The sequence below is a fragment of the Mastomys coucha genome, unplaced genomic scaffold (assembly GCF_008632895.1).
Source record: "Mastomys coucha isolate ucsf_1 unplaced genomic scaffold, UCSF_Mcou_1 pScaffold13, whole genome shotgun sequence".
NCBI classification, from domain to species: Eukaryota; Metazoa; Chordata; class Mammalia; order Rodentia; family Muridae; genus Mastomys; species Mastomys coucha.
Window position 1 is genome coordinate 56783122 of NW_022196895.1, and position 24121 is coordinate 56807242.

The 24121-nt window shown below is 53.1% G+C and overlaps 1 protein-coding gene across 1 annotated transcript; it reads right to left on the reverse strand.

Annotated features, from left to right (window-relative positions):
• Window positions 1-3859: 3859 nt before the first annotated feature.
• Slc6a7 (solute carrier family 6 member 7) lies at window positions 3860-22518 on the reverse strand. Its single transcript, XM_031365791.1, has 14 exons — window positions 22273-22518; window positions 17509-17692; window positions 15708-15839; window positions 15366-15600; window positions 13750-13888; window positions 12430-12564; window positions 11530-11633; window positions 11280-11404; window positions 10403-10515; window positions 10199-10330; window positions 9616-9715; window positions 9356-9456; window positions 8653-8820; window positions 3860-5333 (listed from the first exon to the last, which is right to left on the reverse strand). The coding sequence occupies exons 1-14, from the start codon at window positions 22303-22305 to the stop codon at window positions 5121-5123; spliced, it is 1914 nt and encodes a 637-aa protein (XP_031221651.1). The 5' UTR covers window positions 22306-22518; the 3' UTR covers window positions 3860-5120.
• Window positions 22519-24121: the final 1603 nt, after the last annotated feature.

Genomic DNA, 24121 nt, shown 5'->3' on the forward strand with positions numbered 1-24121 from the left:
TGATGGGGAGTCCATGGCGCTTGTTCAACTCACGTTTCAGATGGGAACACTAATGCCTGGCCTCTGAGGAATGTTGTCACAGTAGAAGCTTGCCTGTGAGGAGCACATGGTGGGGTAGGAGAAGTACATTGTGGGAGCCTGGGACCTAAGCAAGTGTGTGGGAACTACAGAAGTGGTGAAGATGTACATTCAAAAGGTGAGGAGCAGCCAAGACCCTCACTCACTATTTGCTAACGCCCAGAGTTGGAAAAGCACAGAATTGGGGTTCCTAGGGAGCCTGAATGCTGGTAAGTCCTGGGCCTGATATCAGTTTGTCTCAGGCTCCAGACCTGTGACCCCTGACCTCCTCCTCCCTGGGTTGACTGGAGGTAGAAGCTGAGGCTGTGTCTTGCCTGCATAATCTTACCTAACAGGTCTCTATGTACTCAGTCTTCTGTGAGGCTCTCTTGTGATCGTATTTTCCAAAGTACGGTCTAGGGACCTAACAGTATCTCACTTAATTTCTTGCAAAAGGAAAGTAGCTCCATTTTTTCAGTGGAGGGGATTTGGGTGTGCAAACACGAAGAAGCAGACTCTCAGGACTGTGGGACTGGGCTAGAGAGATGGCTCAGCGGGTAAGAGCACTGACTGCTCTTCCGAAGGTCCTGAGTTCAAATCCCAGCAACCACATGGTGGCTCACAACTGTCTGTAATGAGATCTGATGGCCCTCTTCTGGTGTGTCTGAAGACAGCTACAGTGTACTTACATATAATAAATAAATAAATAAATAGATTTTTTTTTTTTTTAAAAAAAAAAAAAGGATGTGGGACCAAGATTTGACTGTGACCATGTGGCTCTCTCTGCCTTGGCTCCTACTTAGGGCAATTCCCCAGGGGTTGAAGCTCTCACAGATGCTGTGGTCATTAGTGGGAAAAAGGTTTTCTTTCAGCCAACAAAAACCGAGCCTAGATGAGGGTGCTGGGAGGAGGCCTCCCTTAGGAGCAGGGCAGAGGCGGCGGACTGCTGCCCAGTCCAGTGGAGAGAAGTTGGCTTATAGGAAGTCAGGCGGAGACAGAGCAGGGGGGGATGCAGGCCAAGGACATGCTGTGGGCAGATATCCCCGGATGCCTTTCCAGGGCAAGACCAGTGTCATTGAGAGCTCAGGCCCTGGAAGGAGAGGCCTGAAGCTAACAAAGCCAAACTTTCCATGAGCCACCAGCAAAAAATAAGTGCTTGAGACAGCACGCCACAATCCTGTAAGTGAACACCACAGGAGTCCATGGCATTCCCAGGGGCCTGCAGCTCCCTCAACTCCAGAGAACTGTGCTCCGTTTGCTCCTCCGCTGTGCATAACCGTGAAAGACCAGGGATGTCCAGGGTTGGTCCTAAAGGACTGGGGCAGGGCCTTCAATCAGCAGATGTACACCCTGGCCTGTGTGGGAGCCTCATAACAGCCCCCCCCCCAGCCCTAAGGAGGTTGTTGCTGAACAATTGTGGCTACCTCATTACAGGGAAAGAACCTAAAGCTTGGAGAAGCATAGTGACTTCCTCTGATCACATGGCTCGGGCAGAGCTGAGAACAGGCCAAGCCCGTGGCTGAGCAGCCGGAGCCCTCTGCATAGCACCCTGCCACATCCTAAAGTACTCTGAGGTCCAGGGAGTACGAGACAAGAATCTCAGTGGCACAGAAGTAGAATACGTTGTCTCAGAAGGACACGAGTGCCCGGACATAGAGGCTTGGCTGTCTGGACTCACCAGATGTGGGGCTGAGTCAGACTCGGGAGTCACATGCGGCTGGGAGTTGAGGAAAGCTCGTGGAGGGGGTTGGCTAGCACTCAGATGGCACAGGATCAGGGTAGAAGGCATGGTCTAAGCAGAGGATAGTCGGGTCTGCGTGGGTACAGATGAATTTGCTGGCCTGGTGGATGGCAGCAGGAGTGGGTGGGGCCTATTGAGAACCTGCTGAGGTAACCAATCTCTCTCTCTCTCTCTCTCTCTCTCTCTCTCTCTCTCTCTCTCACACACACACACACACACACACACACACACACACACACACTGCTAGTATTAGGAATATGACTGTTTTTTAACTGGACTGAAGAAGAGACCTTTGCCCCTCCTCATCCAGGCCGCCATCCAGAGAGCATAAACTAGAAGTGACTTTGTCTCAACCTTTCCCAACACCCAGCAGGACACTTGCTCTAACAAATTCTGGGGCTGAAGTGCAGGGCCCCGTGGCATCCTCTACCACATCCCTGCTAGACAGACATGCTGCCTCTTCGTACTCCCCACTGACTTCCCAAGTTCAGAGGTACACGAGTGTAGAGGTCAGCTGAGGCTAGAAGCAGCTGATCCAGTGGGAAGGGAAAGACGAGGCCTGGCCTTGTTCCAGCGTGCTCCCGAGAGACTTGAGCAAGTGCTGTCCTCTGAGATGCTCAGCCCTGAGTCTGCAGGGCTGACAACCTGCACCCAAATCCATACGATCAGCTACTCAGGAAGCTAGGGCATGCGGCAACCAGGCTACCTTCTGAGACAGCATTGCCTGATAGACATGCTTAGTTTTCTAAGTTTCAACACTCCAGTCCCCCTCTTGTCCTGCCAACACCCACCAAGGGTCTCTTGTTCAGTATTTTCCCATCTCTATCAATATCGTTACTCTCCTTACCTCCCTAACTGGTTTTGTGGACCCTTGTGGTGTCAGCTAACTTCTAGACTGCAGGCTGGGGTCCTGTTGTGGATTTAGCCAGCGTTCCCCTTGGTTTCCATCCTGTGCTATCATGGAGCCATCCAGATGGGAATCTCTGGTTCCCTGTTAGCTTTCCCACCTGGCTGGTGTCTGTCTACCCAAGTCTGCTGTGACTCAGAGAGATCGGAAATCAGTAAAAGGGCTTGCCCTGGGCACTTGGGAAACTTTGGAGACTGTGGCCCAACCGTCGGAGAGCATGGAAATAGAAAAGGTGAGCCGGGCCTGAGACTGAGTCCAGGTAACAGGAGAACTTGCAAATCCAGGGCCTGGGCTGGAGAGGAGGGACAGGGAGGTGGAGGAGTCAGCGGTTAAAGGGAAACGCTCAAGAGCTGAAGTAGAGGCCACAAAACTGGGGTGACCCATATCCTTCTGACCCTTCTCACACTGCAGTTTGGAAGGAGTGATGGCTCAGCTTCCAAGGGTCCTCCAGGCTTTCCTTGGTTGCTTGCTGCAGCCATGACTAGGTGCCCAAGGCAAGACCCTCAGAACCACAGCTCCGAGTGGGCAGAGTGAATCAACTCCCCATATTGGGTATGGCAAGAAGGTTTGCAGGCCAGGGACCCTGCCGGAGGTTGGAGGTTGGAGGCTGTACCCGGTGGGGGAACCTTTCCCCACCTGGAGTACCAACAAAGGGGTGGGCGGGTCTGGCCCTTTGTAAGGGGCAATGTATTAATACCCAAATATCAACCACCTTCCATTCTTCCCCATCAAAGCCTTGCAGACACCTGGGTCTGCATTCGAAAGGCTTAGGGGCTCTTTCATGTGTTGAGGCCCTGCAGGAAGCGGGTGAGAACACCAGGAGTTTCCTCTGCTTAGAAAACCGAAGCCTGGTCTACCAGCTCCAGCCTCACTTGCAGGGATACTTTGGGGTGGTGGAGGATGCCGCCAAGATCTGCTACCCTCCCCACGTTTGGGCACGTATCTCTCCTCTGGGGCTCCATTTGTCTCTATGTATACTGGGAGACTGAGCACTTTCTAGGGGTTCAGTGTTTCTCCAGAGATATTACAAAACAAGCGCCAGAAGCCAGGATCGCAAGAAACAGGTGGCCAGCCTTGGGCCCCTCCTCTGTCCAGTGGGAGCTGGCAAGTTCTCCATGCCGCCCACTGTGCCCTTGGTAGCAGAGTCAGGTAAAGACGATGACCTCATTTGGTATTTATTGACAATCAACCAGCAGAACACAAATGGGCTGGGGAGATGCCAGGAGAGAGGTCACTCTTAGGCCATAGGCTGCATGAACGTGCCCTGCTCTCCTGGGGAATGCAGTGTGCAGGCCACACCTGAACGGCATCTTGCAGGGACCCAGGGCAGAGGCTGCCTCCCTCCGACCCCCGTCAGGTGTCCTGCAACCTCAGGACATATGTCCGATGTGTGGATCACCTCTGAGTCTTGGTAGCCATTGTTATTGAAAGCCACAGCGACAGGAGAGAAGGGTCCTGACTAGAGCTCTCATTCCTATCCCCATGGTGGGTGCTCTTCAGGCCTCCTGCTAGACCAAGGCTAGCAAACGGTGAAGGGTGGGCTCTATCCACTCCCACCCAAGTGCCTAACTCCATACCTCTCTCCTGTCCTCCGCAGTCCTCCCACCTCTATACGTGTCCCTAATCCACCCCAAACAGACCTAAAATGCTATATAGTCCCATGCAAGTCCCCCCACCCTGCCTTTCTGGCTCCCCCTCCCTGCTAGTCTTCATTCCCTCTCAGAACCTGGGAGCATCACCATCTCTAGCCACTCCTGGTCTCTGCTCTAGCAGGTTGGGCCTCCTCCTGGCTCAGGGGCAGCTCTGACCCATAAGCCTTCCCTTCTGCCTGTTCTGCAATCTCTCATCTCTCTCAACCCCCAAAGCTCCTGCCTCTTCTGGGAAAACTGGCCTTATCACAGGAACTCACAAAGACTTTCCTGCCCAGTTTGTTCACTGGCTCTCTCTATCCAGGACCTGGGGACTCTCCAGCGTTTCACTACCCTGAACCCCGGGGTTTAAAGTTGACTTGTATGGAAATGTATCTTGTCAAAATGTCTGAACAAAGATATCAAACATGGTGCTTGCTCCTCCAGGAGAAAGAGAATTGGCTGGCTGGAGGCTCGGGAACAAGTCCTCTTGGGCATGTGACCTTGGCCCAGCTCTCCTCTCCCTGGCTTCAACACAACCCCCACAAACTGAGGGCCGAGCTGGATCATTTCAGCTTTGAATGAGTTACCTAGTGTGTGTATGTCCATCTAGATAGAGGTTCCAGGAGATGTAGAGGCCACAAAGAGGGACTTATGCTGGGGACTCTCGTTGCCATGGCAACCTCCCATTGCCTGTCAGAATCCCAACAGGCATAGCTATCTCCTGCAGGCCAAGGAAGGGACTGTGAGGCCCTGACCAGCCCTCCTGTTTGATGGGTCTCTGGTCTCACATCATAGACTCCTCCTCCTCCTCTGCGATCTCACGGTCCACCTCAATGGCTGTATTCTCGAAGCTGGTGATGCCCCCGTATTTGCGCATGTGTACCATCAGTGGCTTTGGTGACTGGCTCCCAGCCAGTGTGGCCACATACATGCCCGTCCGGTTCTCTTCCAGTGATGGGCCCCAGTCCATAGCAGGCCGACTGGCTTGCTGAAGTCTCTGCAATAAGGCAATGATAATGGATGTTGGGTGTTTTTCATGCCCAGGCACCCTGCTCAAAGACCTGCCTCTGCCCAGTGAGAATCTGCTCTGCCACTTCTGGACTGGTGGCCTCCAGGAACCATCTAGAAACTCCACACTGGGGCATTGTAAAGAGGACATGACTGTTTGGTGTTGGGAAGGACATAGTTGCATGTGTTCATGCATGCGTGAGCGCGCGCGCACACACACACACACACCCTGACAAGCATTAAAGGTAGACTCCGCTCCTTTCTAGCTCCCTTCTGTGGAAAGTGGAATCCAGACTTATTGGAGACTTTTAGGAAAGAGCTGGCAGCTGAAACAGAGGTGGGGCTAAGGTGACCTCCCTAGACACTTCCCAGAGCCCAGTGTCTAGAAAAGAAGGAGCTGACTAAGGGGCTGACTAAGCCTAGACTTCCAGAGATCATTATCCTTAGCCACATTCCCAGGGCCCTCTGCCCATCCTGCTGGAGCAAGAGCCCTGTACCCTGAGAAAAAGGAGGCCACTGGCAACCGATGAAGCCCACCGGGTACAGGCTCCAAGGGCGCAGGGTGTGATGTGGTCCAGCAACAACAGCGTTTGGCACCCAGAGTGTCGTGTGGTGGCATTCATTCAGCTGTTAGAGCCAGCTCCTCACAAACTTGCCAATGGTATCTCCTCTTCCTCAGGGTGAAACCTGAATGCTTGCCCTGTTCTCTGTGACCCGCCCTGCTCTCTGTGACCTGCCCTCTCTACTTTCCCGTACTGAGTGGGTTTTGTCAACTTGGGACAGACCACATAAACCCTTTCCTCCCCATCTTGCTTTCCCTCATGGTGTGCAGGTGTCGGAGGAGACCAGAGGAAAGTGTCTGATCTCTTGGAGATGGAGCTACAGGTAGTTGTGAGTTACCTGATGTGGGAACTGGAGACTAGAATCCTCTGCATGACAGAGTGTCCCTAACCACTGAGCCATCCCCAGGCAATAGAAGACAAACTAAGATATTCCACACCCTTGGACCTCCCACTCCACCCACCCCCCATCTCCATCGTTCCAGTCCCATGGGCCTCTTCACCTCCCTCATCCCTCAGGGATTTTTGACCTATTGCCAGCTGCTGGGGATGCTCTCTTGATCACTGTGTCCATCTCGACATCTCTCCCTGACTCTGACTGCCCTGGCTAAAGCGTCATCCTTCAAGCCTTTATCTGTGCATTCTGGGTTCGGCTCGTGTGTTTGTTCTTTTGAGGTACGGCTCTTAGCCAGCACTACTGAGTCATTACTGTCTAGCTCCCACATTACAGTGCAAGGTCCCTGAGAGCAAGGATTTAGGTGTGCCCACACATGAAACAAACAACAACAACAAAACAGACCATAGTCTCTGAACCTGAGTACTACTGGCCTTCTGTCCGGGACAAGCTGTGGGGTTGTCCTGTACACGGGAGGGTGCCAGCTGTGGTCCTGGCCTATAGTCCTTTCAGCTTCCCTCCATGACAGTTAAAAATGTCACTGGATGCTGTTTAGGGAAAAACCACCTTCTGTGGGAACTCCTGATCTAGAATTGAGCACAGAGCCGCTCCGTGTTGGGTGCTGGCCTTTTTAATACTTGCAGTACTCTAAAAAAGAGTTATTTTCCTTCTATCTCCTTTACTTCCACAGATATTATCTGAAAGTTAAAGCTCAAAGAGGTTGCTTAAGTTGGCCAAAGTCACTCAGGTTAGACATGGGGACACTAGGATTTAAACCCAGATAGGCCCAGCTTGAACTTTTTCAAATATTCTGTTTTTCTGTTCTGCAGTCTGGCTGGCTCCTTTTCTCCTCACAGCAACCTTATAGGCTAAACATTCCTGTCCTTAAGGAGAATCCAAGGCTAGAGAGATAACGGGAAGTAGGGCCATAAAGCACTGCTGGGACTCTGACCCAATGGATCAAAGACAGCCTTGATCAGGAGAGACTGTTCCTGAGCCTATCCACAAATCCAACAAACCCAAATGTTGGCTTCCTTGGCTCCAGGTTGCTGTGTCCCGCTGCCCTCTGCACACACCTGGTTCTCGAGCGAGGGAGCAACTGGCAGATCTCTGGGAGGCTAAGGGGGACTCTGAGGCTGAGAAGGGGAAAGCTTAGCCCTCAAGTCATACAGGGGTTGGAAGCAGAGCAGTGGCTGAACTCCAGGCTACCATATGGCTGGGGGCACCAGGTGGGCAGAGAGAGAGAGAGAAAGAGAGAGAGGGGGGGGGCAGAGGCAGAGGCAGAGGCAGAGGCAGAGGCAGAGGCAGAGACAGAGCAGCTGTGTGGAGACAGGCATGGAGACAGCAGCGTGCTGGGGCGCAGACCTACAGAAGAGGCAGAGGACTGTTTTATCGGTCATCTCCTACCATTGCCGGTCTGTGGCTAGAGCTAATTTAACAATGGATCACAACATTCCTAAATTCTCAACGGTAAGCTCTCATGATCTGGGGCTAGCTGGCTCTAGCACCCTCCGATAGGTGTGTGTCGCAGGAAGGGCTCCCAGGCTCTATCCGGCCGCATGAGCCATGACGCTCGCTCGCTTGATCTCTGTTCACTCACACCATGAGTCTCTGGCCACTGGAGGACTCCAGACTCATAAGGGGCCAACTGAAGGCTCTTTGTACAAAGGGTGCCTGGGCGGCTCAGGGAGAGGCCAGGATGTCCTTGTGGTCATACAGCATATCTGGCGGCCCACAGTGGATTGCTACCGTCTCTTTCAAGGCCTGTTGGCTCCTATGACAATTACGTTCTTCCTGTCCTCTTTTTTTTTTTTTTGAAACAAGAGTTTCTCTGTGCATACCCTTGGCTGTCCTGGAACTCTCTCTGTAGACCAGGCTGGCCTAGAACTCACCTGCCTCTGCCTCTAGACGGTGGGGATTACAGATGCGCACCAACATCACCCTGTTAACCAATTGCTCTCTTTAACCCAATCATTCTATGCTATTCATGGGCCCAGCAGGGATGCTGAACCTAGGGCAAGGGGGATAACCTACCTTCTGGGGAATCTCAATGTTACTCACTGCCTCTGGTCTCCAAGTTCAAGTCCTGACCCTTACACTATCATCAGTGGTCTTTGGATTAGTTCTTCTCTGCTAGTCCCATGGATACATGGGCTGTGAGGTTTGGAGCCTGATCCCAGTCCCAAGGGAATCTAGATCCCATGGGGCCCTTGCAGGCTACAAGAATCCTGTCGGGTTCTGAACAACTGTCCATACAGGTGGGGTTTTTGTTGTTGTTTGGTTTTTGGTTTTGCTTGTTTTAACTGAGAGCCGGGCCACAGAGCCCTGTAGGCAGGCAGGGAAGGTGGACTCACCTCCCAGAGCGAACCCTCCTCTCGAAGCACAGCTACCAGCATACCAGCTGGGATCATGAGGCAGGAGAGCAGGCCCATCAGGATGCCTAGCAGCTCGGCCCAGGCGGGGAAACGATAGCTGCCATACTCCGAGGGCTGGTACTTGACGATGCTGTACACCAGCAAGGCCTGCAGAGTGGAGACTCCAGCATCACTGGTCCTTGAGTGGAACCCAGAGTATGGCGTGGCCTGGGTCTGGACCACTTTAAGGCTTGAGAGAGCCTAGCTGGGACCTACTCATGGTCCTTGGATGCACCAGAACTAAAGAGAGTCCACCTCTAGGGTCTTTACCAGACCTGAGCTCCAAGCTGGCTCAATATGAAGGTTTGTGACAGTCCAGCTCGGAGATATCCTAAGTCCTGAGGCAGCCTCTCTCTCCCAGTTACTCCCACCCTATGACAAGCAAAGCACAGTACTGAGCCCCCCCCCCCATGCCCCAAGAACTAGAAAAGCTCCACCCATTTGTAAGTCTAGGTCTCGCACAGCTCAGAAAACTGTGGTTTGGAGCGTGGATGTGTGTGCTCGGTCCTCAAGCCTACGCCACAGCTCCGGCAAAGGCTCACTCAGAGCCGAGATTACTACCCAGCTAGACTAAATGCAGAGAGGGACCTGCACTTGCCTTTAGGGCCCCAGCCAACCCCCTTCCCTCTCACCCCTGGTTTACCAAGAGTGTGGCTGGAGACAGAAACAGCCAGCAGGCCCTGAAGTAGAGGCCTGGCTTGAAGCCCAGCATCATGTGGATGTCTCGGCAGAACCGCTGGATGCCTGCACAGGGGAGGAGGAGGAGTGTTCCCGTGATGGGTTCCACTGGAGCCTTTGACCCCTCCTCCATGCTTGTCTCCTGGCCTGGCTGCAGTACAAGGCCCACACCCTGTTCTCTCACTCTTGGGAGTGTCAGCCCGCCTCCCCCCTAGCCCTTCTCACCGTATACCCTGGTGACAGCGAGGCACGTGGTGATCACCACCACCATGAGTCCGAAGCTGGCACTGTAGTCATCCAGAAGGACCAGCCAGTACATACCCCCCTAGAACACAAAGCACAGCGCTGGGCCTCCAGTCTCAGTCTCCTTCTCATCTCCTTCTGGGAGGAGGTGAGCAGGAAGCAGCGGCAGGTGTGGGGGGTGGGGGTGGGGTGGGGTGGGGTGGGGGTGGGGTGGAGTTGGGGGTAAAAACCATGAATTGGTCTGCCTGCTCAGCACTGTAGAGACAATGTCCCCTCCTGCTTCCCAGCAGCCTGGTTTCCTAACAGGACCCATGTATACGTGAGGAAAAAAATGGGTTCAGAGATGAGAAGTCACTTGTCCAGTAATTACTCTGCAATTACCGGAGTGGGTTTGAACCCAGTTCTCCAAAGCTAGAACTTAACCATAGATCAAGGTGCCTGCCACAGGAAAACAGGCCCTGGTAGAACCGGAAGCTATTCAGTGACTTCTCAGCTGGCCAAAAGTACTGGGGCAAGCCACACCCTGCCCAGCTCCCCGGCTTGGCGCCCCCTGCTGGTCACTCACATCAGTGGTGAGGATCAGTCCCATCAGGTACATGGCGACGCAGATGAGGCCTGAGAACACTGCCTTCTTGGGCCGCAGGTAGTACGGGAACTCATCGGTCACTGCAGTCACTATGGTTTCTAGAAAGGCAAACTGCAGGAGGATATTGAGGTCAGGGTCTTCCACACACACATACCAGTGCCCACATCCATGGCCAAGGCTCACCTGGCTATCCAGGCCAAGAGTCAGAAGCATGAAGAAGAAGAGGAAGGACCAGAAAGGTGACAGAGGCAACATAGTCATGGCCTGTGGGTAGACAACAAAGGCCAGGCCGGGGCCTGGGCCCAGGGCATGCAGGGTCAGCAGCCTGGGGTACACAGTGTGCCTCCATATGTATTCAAATACCGCAGGGTTGCTTATGTCTATGTGGAAGCGCACTCACGTACCACACCCAAATCCAAAGACAAATGCTAACTGAACACATTCACCACTTTCTAAGTTCCCAGGACCTAGGATGGCACACTGCAAGTGCTCAATACATGGGACTATTGAGTATGAATTAATGGGCATGTACAAGTACACACAGGAACCAAAGGTAGCACATAGTCAGAACACAGGTCGGCACGCACTCACTTGTACAGAGAGCCCCACCAGTACACATACTTACACCCACCCATTGACACAAAACACGCTGATTCAGATTATTGGCACCCTACATTCACGCTCACACATACATCTCAATCTGGGATGTGACAAACAAGACCTGAAATATAAGACAGCGTCATACAGAAATGCCATTGTCTCCAGAGTAGATTACTGTTGCATGCTCACTTGCACACCCATGCATGTCCCACACAAGCGTGTGTGCAAGCATGTGGTATGTGTGCCTGAGTACATGTGCATGCGCTCATGAACACACACACACACACATACACCAAAACAAAGCAAAGCAAAACAAAACAACAAAACAAAAACACTCCCTGAAAAAAATAAAAAAACATAGCTAGCTATCCCCCATCTTGCCAGTCTGTGTTGATAACACACCCTGTGACCCAGGCACCTCTCACCCCCAACCAAACCCTCACATGCTGCCCCCACCTACCTGCTTTGGCCACTTGGTCCACGGGCACACCCAGCTCCTGAGACATGTAGCCCAGCACCGAGAAGATAGCAAAACCAGCCAGGATGCTGGTGATGGCATTGCCCAGAGTGACAATGAAGGTGTCTCTGCCAGGAGAGTCCAAACCCAAGCCAAGGTGAGCTGGCCATAGCCTCAACCCAAGGGAGCCTCCAGGGCAGCCATCCTCCTGAGTTTGGCCCCCGGCCCTGGGAAGCTGCAGGCAGGCACTGACCTGTAGATGTTCTGATGGAATGTGTTGTAGGAGGCAAAGGTGAGGAGACCCCCAAAACCCACTCCCAGAGAGTAAAAGATCTGAAGAGCAGCTTCAATCCACACCTGTGCCAAGGAAAGAGGGACAGGGAAGGCAGGGAGGGCCCAAGAGAGAAGGAGGAGAGGGAGGGGGAGAGATAGGTTCAGGAATAGGGAACAGCCAGGGTTACAAGTGAGGGCCAGGAGCAGACCCAGCTCCAGCACTTACACTGCAAGATGTGGGCAAGTCCTTCCCTTTTCTGGGACTCAGTTTACCACCCAGGGTCTAGTAGATGGTCTCTAAGCCTGGTCCAGTCCTGAAGGAAGGTGTGGCCAATGCAGAGTTGCCGGCAGATTAGAGTTGGGCACAGGCCTAGGCAACCACTTTACTCCCTGCCTGGAGTCAGAGGGATCTGAACTAGTACCAGTTTCTAACAACTTCCTGTACAAGCCCTGTACCTCTGTGCATTCTGGGTCCCTCATCTGTGGTGAAGGACAGTGCCTACCTCATCAGGAGGCACAGTGAGTGTGAAATCATTAAGTGATTACGAAGTGTCAGGTACAGTCAAGCGATCAATAGCATCAGCTGTCAGGACCATGTTGTGATTGTCACTGGCACTAATGTCCCCTCTGGGCTTTGGAACCAGTCTGATCTGAATGGAACCCCTGCCATGAGACCTTAACACTCATCACTAACTCGTTTCTGCTCCTGGTCCAGTTTTGTCAAATGGAGAAAATAATATTTGCATCCTACGATTTTAAAGAATACACAAGGACACACAGGAAGGGTCGGGACAGCGCTGTAGCTGGAGGCTCCCCCATGGAGGGTCCCCCACCCCTGTCCCCTCTCCCATAGAGCCTTCCTTTCATGCTCCTCACTCACCTTTGAAGATAACAGATGGTGGAACTGGGGGGTGAGATAGAACTGGATGCCCTTCCAGGCCCCGGGAAGGGTCACTCCTCGAACCAGCAGCATGAGTAGGATGAGGTAGGGAAAGGTGGCCGTGAAATACACCACCTGGAAGAGCGCAGGTTGGAGTGGCAGAGGACCAGCCACACAGCTCTGCCTGCCTCTGTCCTCGATGCCAGAGACCCACCTTCTTAACTTTCGGGGGTCCCGAGCTAGGAAGCAGCCACCATTCTGAGTATGTGGCCTTCTCTCCCCATTGCCAGCCCAGGATTGCTACCCTGCTTCCTAAGACCACCCTGTCCCATGGCTACTGATTCCCCTGGTATGGGCTAGCACCGCTGGGGGGTGAGTCTCCCCCTCCTGTGCCCCTGCAAACCATCTGACATTCTCAACCTCCTGAACATCGGTCCAGTCAGCATCTTCTCTTCTCATCTCAGTAGGCCTCACCATCCTCTGTCTTGCTGGTGACCATGGCGGTCCCTCCTCTCTATCACTTTCCAGCCTAGATTGCATAGTGACATCCTCTTGTGTAGCAAAGGCCATTTAGAATCCGGGTCATTTAAAAAATGACCCAGATTTCTCAATCCTAAACAGCCTATTGTCCTTTTCTTTGCCCATCACCTGCAGTGAACGCTGGTCACCTTACGTCTAGTTTGTCTTGATTTGGTAAAAGCAGTCCAGCTTTCCCTACCCCCGGGGCTCACGTAATGTCCAGCTTTGGGGTTGGGCTCATAACAAGACCAGCAAAACAGATAACCATTCCCTGCCACAGAGACTGGGTATGGGGTCTTATCCAATAAGGTGAGCTCTGCAATGTCTGAAGACTGGGAAGCAGGTAGGGGAAGCTGGTGAGGAGCAAGGCTTCACAGAGAGGTCAGAGGAGCAGACTGTGGAAATGACCATGAACCCCAGACCCAGCCATGCCAACCCCCTGTGCTTTCCAGATAATGAAACATCTGGGTATGGGTGACCTGCAACTCCAAGAAGTCTGATCTATCTATCCCTCCCATAAGCATTCCACAGGCCCTCACTGAGTCTCTGCAAAGTGGCAAGCTCTAGGCAAAGATGCTGGCTTCACTAACCTATAGGTATTGCCTGAAGCAGGTACCTTGACTAAGAAAGGTATCTAAGGAGGCCCAGCGTGGCTACTGACAGTCCTCCGCCTCAGGCAGAGTCCTCCCCAGGTCCTCTCTTTCCCCATCTCTGGGTAAATTCTATCATCTTCTCAGCCTTGGCCAGCACCCATTTCCTCCCCAGCCACTGCATCTTGGCACCCAGTCTCCCAAGGCTCACCTTGCCCGAGGACTTCACCCCCTTCAGGATACAGAGAAACACGATGACCCAGGCCAGCAGCAGGCAGAGGCAGAGGTTCCAGCGAATCTCCCCGGGTCGGCCAATGCCCTGGCTACCCTGAATGTGCAGGACATAGCGGCTGTGGGAAATAATGATTAGAGAATCCTCTGGTTATCCTGACACACACCGTGGGTATGGGGTGGGGGAGGGAGCCACGCACAGCCTTCCAGGCCAGATAGCTCTTTGTCTTGGAGTCCAGGAAGCTTGTCTCTATCCCCCACCCCATATACACACACACTCCTTTCGGGAGCAAAGAGCAGATACAGATACAGGCTTGATGGATCCGGTATTTGCACACATATACACATGTATGTATACATACATGCGCATGTGTGCTCCATTCAGGAGCCTGGCCATGGCTATGCTCCTCTGAGCCATGGTTCACTTGGGTAGTCCTACTTCCAAGACTCCAAAGCCCACAATCCCTCCTTTTGCCCCTTGGTTCTGCATGGTAGCTGCTCTCTCTGGTGCCCTAACTCTCCATGTGGATTCCCTAATCCTCTACAAAGCCTTTTCATTAAAATACCTCCAATTAACCATCTTGGCGGTGCCCTCTGCCTGGTTGCACCTCACCCAATGCGATCAGCCTTAGCATTGTCCCAGAGACCCTTGGCAGCCACAGCGACCGTGTCTTGAGTTTTTGCAAGACATACTCGAACTATTAGGTCATACTTTAGCAGATTCAGGCTCTCTGGCTGCCCTTGAAATGAACAAGGGAGTGGACCGTACAGCCCGTGCAAGCTGGGAGAGAGACTGGTTCAAGACACAAACCTACTGGGAGCCTTTGGGAACAATCCTTTACAGGAGGAGGGAAGGGACTCTCCATCCAGAGTCTGGGAGAGTCTAGAATATCCTGGAACTGGACTAAGTCAGGAAACCTTGGTGTCAGCATTATTGCTACCGAGCAAGCCTCTGGCCCTTGCTTTCTCAGCTAGGATGGGCTGGCGAGCCACCATGTCTTTCTGTGAGCTGCCATTCCTGGGCTCATGAGTTCTCGGCACTGTAATGATTGTTTTATCCATGTTGCCTTGTTGAAACCTCCCAGGCAACCTTTGCCTCACCTCTGCTCTTACACAATCTGAGGTGGTTCTAACTTTGGTAAGGCCCTGGCTCTGTGTTAAGTGCTTTACCAGTGGACATAGCACCTCAATAAATGCTTATTCAGAGGCTAAATATTTGAGTAACCTAAATAGATGACGTCCCATGAAGCAGGTGCAGCTATCACCCTCCCTGTGACAGTGGAAGAAACTGAGAGTCTCAAATGTCACTTTTGCTAATAAACATCACCCCTGTCAATAAACGGACACTGACTTACTAACCCCTTCACCCCTGGGGCTAGATGGCAGTTTTCGTGTGTTCATTCTTCTAATCTGCACTAGCTGCCTTCTGAATTAAGTTTACTCTAATTGTCTTATTTTAAAAATAGCTGACAAGGAAAAGGAATGAAGACCAGAATCCTTTGTTCCCACACACACACACACACACAGCCCAGGCTAGGCCAGCACAGCACCCCTTCCTCCTGCCCCACCCTCAGTGGTCACCCCAGTCAGGCTCACCTCCAGTACTCCTCACTGGGGCTGACGGTGCTGCTGAGGTTAAGAGGCAGCACCCCATTGCCATCCTTGGGGCCCCTGTGCTCCAGGCAGAGCTCTGTGTTCCACCAGTTACCACAATGCTCCCAGGGCAGGTTGCTGGTGAGGGAGGCGAAGAGGTAGAAGAGGACATAGGCGATGATCATGTTGTAGTAGATGGCCACCAGGCCTACAATGAGCAGCATGGCCGCACCTGCACCTGGGTAAGGGGAGAGACAGCATCACCTCCCTGGAAGAGCCTGGGAGCGGGGCAACCCCCCATGGCTTCCAGGGGCTCTACGCCAGACAAGAACCACTAAGCCTTACCTTTGAAGAGGGGGCTGATTTTCCAGACAGCCAGGGGTCCCAGGCTGGAGAACTGGCCCAGGGAGAGCTCAAGAAAGAAGAGGGGGATGCCACAGATGGCCAGCATGAGGAAGTAGGGTACGAGGAAGGCTCCTGTAGGGAGGTAGCAGATAGGGTTGGGATTAGGTGGACCAGCCCCTCTAAGGCTCCATACTGGCTGGCTCACCGCTGCCCCTTGACAGCAGCCACCTGCGGTAGATGGAGCACTTCTCCCAAGGTCACTGAGGCTGGGGGAGCTGATGGGTATGTATTCACTTCTGCAGCTAGAGAGCCCAGAACATGGGTGGGCACATGGCAGACACTCCAGAAACACCCGCTGAGTGACTGCATGAAGAGTGGATGAATGAGCTATCCTCCACAGCGTACCAGCTCCACACCTCCAGAATCTGGCTCCGATGGTCCCTTCCTCATGAAAGCCACCTCGGATGCTCTGGCTGGCACCTGAGATTTCATGGGCCCTGCAGTTTCCTGGGCCTGGTATCCCTCCCCTTCTCTTCACACATAGACAGCCACCTCCTTCAGACAGCTGCCTACCAGCAGATGGTTCTGGTAGAGCTGTAGTCATACAACTAGCCCTCTGGCCTCCCTCCCGAAGCTCCGTGGGTAAATATCCCAAGTGACGCTTATCACTTTCCTTGCAATTCTGTATTGATTCATTTCAGGTGATCTTCTAAGAGGGTGGCCAAACCCTCCAGAAGAGAGTCTATGTCTGGGCTCCCCACCCTAACTTCATGGAGGAGGGATGCCTGTCTGTGGAAGAAGTAAGGTCAACACTCAAAAAAAAAAAAAAAATAGGGGGCTGGAGAAAAGGCTCAGTGGTTAAGAGCACTGACTGCTCTTCCAGAGGTCATGAGTTCAATTCCCAGCAACCACATGGTGGCTCACAACTACCCGTAACAAGATCTGACGCCCTCTTCTGGAGTGTCTGCATACATGAAATAAATAAATAAATCTTTAAAAAAAAAAATCGGGAAGAAGGGATTGGGAGAGGAGAGGATCCTGGAGTTGTGGAAGCTGGTGGTGGACTCACAATTTTGCTTGCTCTAGTGTTACCTGGCTTCCTCTTTGCCAATACGCACTTCTTTAACAAGTTTGGGGGAGGGAGTTGGAGACACAAGAACATGGAGCCCTGGAGAAGACAGTTGGAAGGTTGAATCTGCACCATGTGACCCTAGACGGGGAACTTGGTCTCTCCAGACCCCAGCTACTTCAGCATTTCCGAGGTGCCTACCCAGAAAGGTTGCTATCAGGGCCTGAGGCAGGCACCAAGCCCAAGACCTGGCACTGGTATACTTCACCCTAACTATTGTTAATGAGGCTTAGAATGGTAACTTGATGGAGAACCAAGGACAAAGGGAATTAAGTGTAAAAATAGCATAGCGTTTTCAATGTGAGTGGAAAGAACCAGGAGAGGAGGGAACATGGAAGGTTCTAGAGAGGGAACTGTGAATGGAGCAAGGCCATGAGGGTGATGGGGGAGGGGACAGGATACAACAAAGCATATGAATAGTTTACACCCACCATGGGCGAGTGGGCAGCAATTTCTGCCCACCATTGGGTCTAGGAAAGCATTAGATCTTAGGGGGGAAACCTGGGTATCAGGCTGGAGATGCAAAACAGGAGGAGCAGAGTAGGTGGTGAAAAGGGACAAGCAGATAAGCTTCCTCCCTCTAACCTAAGGTCATTTCAAAGGCCATCCTCTAGCTCCCCCAAGCCTTGGTCTGTCACCCCAGCTACCCCCAAGAGGCTCCCAGGCCCATACCGCCTCCATTGGTGTAGGCTCGGTAGGGAAACCGCCAGACGTTTCCCAAGCCCACACAGTAGCCGATGCAGGACAGCAAGAAGTCCAGCTTGCCCGTCCAGTTGCCCCTGTCTGCTGCAAAGTCTATGTCCAGGTCCACATCGCCCTGGTCACTGGGAGTCATCAGCAGGTCTGGGGTGACAGGCTGCCAGTAAGAGAAAAGAAGCAGAGAGAGGAGGAAGGTGAGGCCAGATAGAACTGGGAACCCGAGCTGAGACCGTGGACTGAACAAGGCTGAGTGGGAAATATCCTATCAGGTTCACATGATCCAGTGATTTCACCTGGACCCAAGGGGGCCTAGCTTGCAGATCCTTAGAGACTAGCAGCTTAGGAAGCTGCCTGACTTCATCGTGGCTAGCAGAAATCGGCCAAGGATGACCCACTTTAATATCACTGCCAGTGATGATCTTTGTGGCAGTCACTGCGTATCGTCACTGTGGGTTAGTGATCACAGCAGTAAACATGCGACACATGAGCCAACCACTCATCCATACTCCATTTCAAGCATGAAGAAAGCTGAGGCTCCAGGAGGGGTCATGACCTACCTGAGGCTTTTGGCTGCTTGGCCAGGAGAACCAGGCCCGGCACCAGAACCCATAATGCTAAGGGCCTGGTCTTTTCCCTACAGTGTGGTAGCCAGACTGGAAGGTGTTCAGGACAAGAGGCTCCAAGGGGGACAGAGGGAAGAAGCCAGGGCATCCTTGGCACAGGAAGCAAAGGACTGCAGAGAATGTGGGCTCCCTGAGGAAAAGATCAGAATTCTGTCTCGTAGCTCAGAGGACATGGGGGGGGGGCTGTGGGTTTTGCCTAGCACTCAGGAGGAAGCCTCTGACGCCTTGCTTCAGAAAGTCACCATCCAGCTATCATTAATGCAGAACAGAGTGCAGAAGAGAAGGCAGCCAGTTGTCTTGGCTGTCTCCTTCCGTGATTCATTGTGGTCAGAGAGGTCCACTGGGTAATCTCCCTGTGGTCGGGGCTGAGAGGTTGGGGTCAGCTCCTTTTGGCCATCAAGAATGCAAGTTGGCCTATTTACAAGTTACTCTGGTTACGACCTGGAGGAAGCTCAGAGGCACTAGAACCACCTGAAATTCAGAGAGGAGCTCCCAGCAGGGACCATGGGAACGGGTCAAAAGATGGCAGCCTACCTTGCCTGCTTGCTTCTGAAATTCCCTAGTTCCCAGGAAAATGGAATTACAAAGTAGGCCAATCAGTAAATATCCAGCCCTGGTATGCACCTCAGGAGAAAAGCCCCTCCCTCAATTCTATCAAATACACTTGGAGGAATTCCTGGGAACTGGGAGACTGTTTCTGGACCATGGTCTATGCTAATACACCGTGTGACCATAGTCTTCTGACCATAGTCTGTTTCCCCATCAAGACAGGGTGGAGACTGGGTAGATCGATGTTTCCAGAAACATGTCCTTTGAGACGCTCCTGGCATAGGCATTCTGTGGAAGAATTGTTCAGCCAAAAGCTGCCTTAACTCAATCTAAGCTGGGTGGTGGTGGTGCACGGCTTTAATCCCAGCACTTGGGAGGCAGAGGCAGGCAGATTTCTGAGTTCGAGGCCAGCCTGAGACACCTGAGAAACCCTGTCTCGAAAAACAACAACAACAACAAAAACCAAACAAATAAAAAACAAAACAAAACAAAAAACAAACAAAAAAAAACACAATCTAAAATTTATGTTTCACTTGCAGGACTGGTCAGCTCATTGAATGGGTCGGGACATTCCAAATAGGGACTAGAACGCACTGTTCCTAATTTCAGTTTCAGGAAAGGGTCTCAAGGAGCCAGCATGCTCCTTTAGAGATGTGAGCCTAGACAATGTCAGGGAGCCCTCTGTTAGAGGTCTTAGCCAGAGCCTCACCATGACTGAGGGCCTCCCCAGGGACTCTGAGCCAAGCCACTGACCAGAGGAGTTTCCGTCCCAAAGACGTTCCACCACCCAAAACAGAGAGGGACAGAGGAAGCTTCGCTGGGTACTGGCTACACAGGGATCAAGATGAGATGAAAGGAGGGCTGGGGTGTGGCTCTGTGGTAGAGCATCTGTCCGAGTGCACCAGGCCTGGCTTCCCTGTTCCCTGGCAGGAGAACAGGGGTGAATGAAGTATCCCACAGCTGGAGATGTCTGCTCTAGTGTTGGGCTGCCCAGTGGATCCTCACCCTGCACTGAAATGACAGTGCTGGGCTGGCTGAGTGATAGTCGTGTGACCATGATGGCAATCTTGTCTGTGGCTGGGCAATGGTGACAGGGACAGCTTGAGATGGCTGTGGGTGACGGTGACAGACAAAATGAAAAAGGTACTTTAAAACTGAGACGATGGCAGGAATGGCAGTTTTCTGCTGCAGCCTAGGACAGGCTGAGGTGAGGGTAGAAGCCACTCCCAGGCTTGTCTGGGCTCTCCCCTCCCCTCCACCTCTCTACTCTCTTCCCCTGAGGCTGCCTCTTTACTTAGGAGAACCAGCCTTTTGGGGGACCCTCAGGCTTCTACAGGAACTCTAAGAGGGAGTTGATGGCAGCCAGCTGACGTGACCCCTGTCGCTAGGTTGCAAGGTAGGCCTGTCATCCTGAGACCCTCTGCCTCTTTCAGGCCAGCTGACAGGAGGTCCCAGTAATGAGGCTCCTCTGATCCCCTCAGAGATGCTGCCCTTTCCATACTTGCAGAGCAGTCCGATCTGTTTCCATGGCGACAAGAGTTCTAAGAGCAGGAGGCTGCCAACTGGTCCTCCCCCAATCAGAAGGAAGCTTGCTCCTGTTCCAGGGCCAGGAGATGGGGGTCCCCCAAAGATGAGCCAATCAGGAACCTGCATGGAGCCCTAGCCCCACTGTCAGGTGAATCCTAGGAGGCTGGCACAATGAGGATGCGGCTGTTCCAGGAGCAACAGACGGCAGGCAAATAAATGGGGCAGGGCCAGAACCTACCTGGCTTGCTCTCCATTTCCACCTGTTTGGGAGCTCCCACTCCCCCCACTTTGGGTCATGCAGGAACACACTTCTGAGCATGCACCTGCACCCTCTCTTTTAGGGACCAATAGATATAGGTCCCCACTCTCAGGCATCAAGAGAAAGGGGGATTGAGAGAGAACACCCTGCCACCCAGGAAATATCTTCTACCTTCTTGGAAAGACAAAGGCAACCTGGATTCCCACTTCACTGCAGGAAAGAGAGCTCCAGAGAGAAGAGGGAGGGGCCCAAGGTCAAATGGCAAGCCAAGGTCAGAGCATCTACTAAGGCAAGATCCGGGCCCCATGATGATGCTTCTGCTGGCCCAGCCTGGTCTTGCTCCTAGAGGCCCCCTTCTCTCTGAGACGGTGGGAGGGTGGGTTGTCAGTACTGCTCTGCTTGTTCTAGGTAGCTTCTACTTCCAGGTAAGTCACGAAGCACTCCTGTGCTTCTCAGCTGCTCTGTCTAGAAAATGGGGTTACTGGGGTCTAATGGATGGCTGAAGGAGCAAAGGCCGGAGAAGATTCTCCGAGGTACTCCGCAAGAGCTTCCTACCACGTGGCTGTTTCTATCATGTGTGGCTGTGACAGAGAAGGGCAGGGGCTCTTGTGGGAAGGGAGAGCATAGGAGAGAGAGAGAGAGAGAGAGAGAGAGAGAGAGAGAGAGAGAGAGAGAGGACCCTGGGGAAAATGGGGACAAGACCAAATAGGAGACTACAAACAGTTTCAAGAAGTGACTCTTGCCAGCCAATAGAAAAGATCCCAGTGTTCCCAGGTTTGGGATCATAAGGTCAGAAAGCTTGAATGAAAGCGTGTGTGTGTGTGTGTGTGTGTGTGTGTGTGTGTGTGTGTGTGTGTTGTGATAACAGCAGCCAGTCCCTATGTAGTCTTCTCACGTGTGCCTGCCCCTTCCAGTTCATAGCATCTCCAAATCGCACACAGCCCAGTGGGGGAGGGGTTCTTAGCTCCATACTGGAGATGGATGGTTGGAGATCCGACTTGACCAGTCACCACCAAGCGTAAGCTTCAGTAACAGTGTTCGGGAGTTCTCTTCCCTTGTCTAGCGCTGGGACTTCAAAGCTTGTCACCGGAAAACTTACCTCAGTACTCCCCCTCCCCCACAAACAACTGAGAAGTCCAGCATGGACAGGTGGGGGATCAAGTTCTGGCTGACATCTCTACTGCTACCCCTACCTCTCATTCTTAGGTTCCCGGACCCCACCCTTGCCTCCCTTCAACCTGATCACGGACTGTCTGGGGTCTCCGCGGGGGAGGGGGGCTTTTCCACAGGAAAGGGAGGATGCGGTGAAAAGGGACAAGGAGGACATCAGAGGGGCCCCAGCCGGCAGGGCCCAAATCCTCAGGACTGAAGTGCGTCCGTCTGCTAGAGGCTGGCAAAGGCCCTTTTGGTATAGAGTGCCCAGGTGAAGCCAGGGCGAGATTCCAGCCCCAGGAGAGCCCAGCTCAATGTTGACATTCAGCTTCTAACGCCCCCACCCTAAGTCAGGCCCTGGTAGAACGGATGGAGTACCGGGAGAAGGATATTTGACCCCTGCCACCCATCCGTGCCTCCTGGGGCTGCAGACACCTGTTTGCAGGCCGGTGCACAGTGAACCTGGACCCTAACACTACACCCGGAGACATCCGGAGAGATCGTGACCCCGCCCCTCCCTGTAATCCAGTTTGGGAGGTTCTCTAGTCCAGAGCAGTGCAGGGGGCATCCCTTTGGCCCGTCGATCCTCCCAGCCTCGCTTAGGTGCGCTCCGCCCTCGTGCCCTACCTTGCGGAGGTGAGCGTCCTGGAGCTTCTTCATCTTGGAGAGCCGGCGCGGGCAGCTTCCAAGAGCGCAGAGAGCCAGCGAAGCGGGCGCCGAGCACTGGTCCTACCTCTGCGCCTTTGCCCCCACAGCTCCCGCGCACGAGCTGGGGAGGGCGCAGGCGCTGCCGTGAGGCCGCTGCGGGCGTGGGGTGCTACGAACGCCCTGCCTCTCCCTGCGCAGCGCCCTAGGCTGAGGAGACACCCAGACGGATCCGATGACGGACAGACGGCGGCGGGGTGGGGGGGATGGGCGCGCCCCCGCACGCAGAGCTGCGGATTGGAGCGGCCCGAGCGGGTGGGGAGGGGGTGCGTGACAGAATCCATCGGTCGCAGCTACAGTCTTCTGCGTGACCTTGGGCAAGTGAATGCCCGTCTCTGGGCCTCCCTTTCATTAGTTGGGTGAGGAGAGAGGCAGGCAGAGTGCTCCTGTCCATTAAAATGCCGGTGTGAGGTTCCAGCACCGAACTCCATCGTCTTTGTTGATGACCTTAAGTTTCCTGCAGGGCAACCTCGTTCCTTTATGTCACTTTACTGGGGTGTAAAGAATTCAGAGAGACCAAACATAGAAAACAGCCAGCATGGAGCTGCTGCACACAGTAGGCACACAAATAATGTTAACCTGCTCACTCAGCCACCAGCCATTCGCCCAGTTGATCAGTGCTTATCCAATACCTTAAAATGATCCTGGACCACATCTTGTTTTCTCAACCCAGAGAAGCGGTTGTTTAGTCCTTTCAAGGATGAGGAAACCGAAGGACAGGGAAGGTAGTTACTTACTCAAGGCCACGCAGTTATCATGTGACACCAAGGGATAGAGTTCCCATATGCATCGGTTCTCAGCATGACTTCTTTTCTTGGGATAAAAGTGTAGTTAGGAGGTTTGGGGGAGTGGAAGGGCCAGGCAAGTGTTACCACGTTGTGGCTCGTGATGTAATGTTAAAGCAGGTTCCTGTCTATCAGCACTATTATGGCCTGAGGGCTATACACTTATCTCTGACCCCAGCCACCAACCAACAGAAGTCTGGCTAAGCTCTCAGAGAGCAGCATGACCAGTCTTTGAGCCTTCGGCTAGGATGGTTAAGTGATAACTGGAGTGATGGAGCAATCAGTGGACTAGTTTGCTGGGATGAACCACCCGTTGGGAGCCAGGTATGGAAAAAGATCCTCTAAAGCTCCGCTAAAGATGCCCTCTTTAGACATTCAGTGTCCAAATTTGGGAGAGGCTCGGGTAGAGTCTGCTCTGATCTTTGGGGTTTGAGAGGAGGGCTGGATTCCAGAGTTCCTGAGCTGGGGCGGGAGGCTGCGTCTCCTCCCCAGCCTCTGAGATACAGCTAGCAAGCCACGGCTTCCCTGACTCAGGAGGACAGAGCTTCTTCTGGCTGCTTCTACCCCTAGGAGCCTCTGGGGGCCAAGATGAGTGTACTTCTTGAGTCTTGCTGTATTGTGATGGATGCCCATGTCCAGTATCCAACGATGAATTCTCCCCAACAGCTCCAGAAAAGCCGGTATGTATAGATTACATGTTATACATGAAGAAAACTTTTTCAGAGGAATGATACCGTGTGCCCAAGATCTCAGAGAATCTCTGGGCTTTGGGAAGAAGCCTGGGGAGGAGCAGAGGCCTGGGGGCCAAGGAAGGAGGCTCACGTAGGTCCCATTCTCCAGTTTCCTTTACCCTCTCTCTCCCCCTACCCTCCTTTGATGCTGGAAGCTGTCAGGCCTTTGGAAGGTCTAGAGAACTTTGAGAACAGTAGATAGGGCGAAGCGGCTGATTCTAGATCCCAGAAAAAAAAAATGGCCTCTTTCTGGCC

What these genes read in the sequence shown, in the direction of transcription:
- Slc6a7 (XM_031365791.1), bottom strand. Translation starts at nt 22,305, where the DNA reads ATGAAGAAGCTCCAGGACGCTCACCTCCGCAAG. An exon ending in TTCCATCAGAACATCTACAG is followed by an intron (nt 11,405 to 11,529) that starts GTCAGTGCCTGC and finishes CTCTCCTGGCAG; the next exon opens with AGACACCTTCATTGTCACTC. An exon ending in CGCTGTCACCAGGGTATACG is followed by an intron (nt 9,457 to 9,615) that starts GTGAGAAGGGCT and finishes TCCCCTGTGCAG; the next exon opens with GCATCCAGCGGTTCTGCCGA.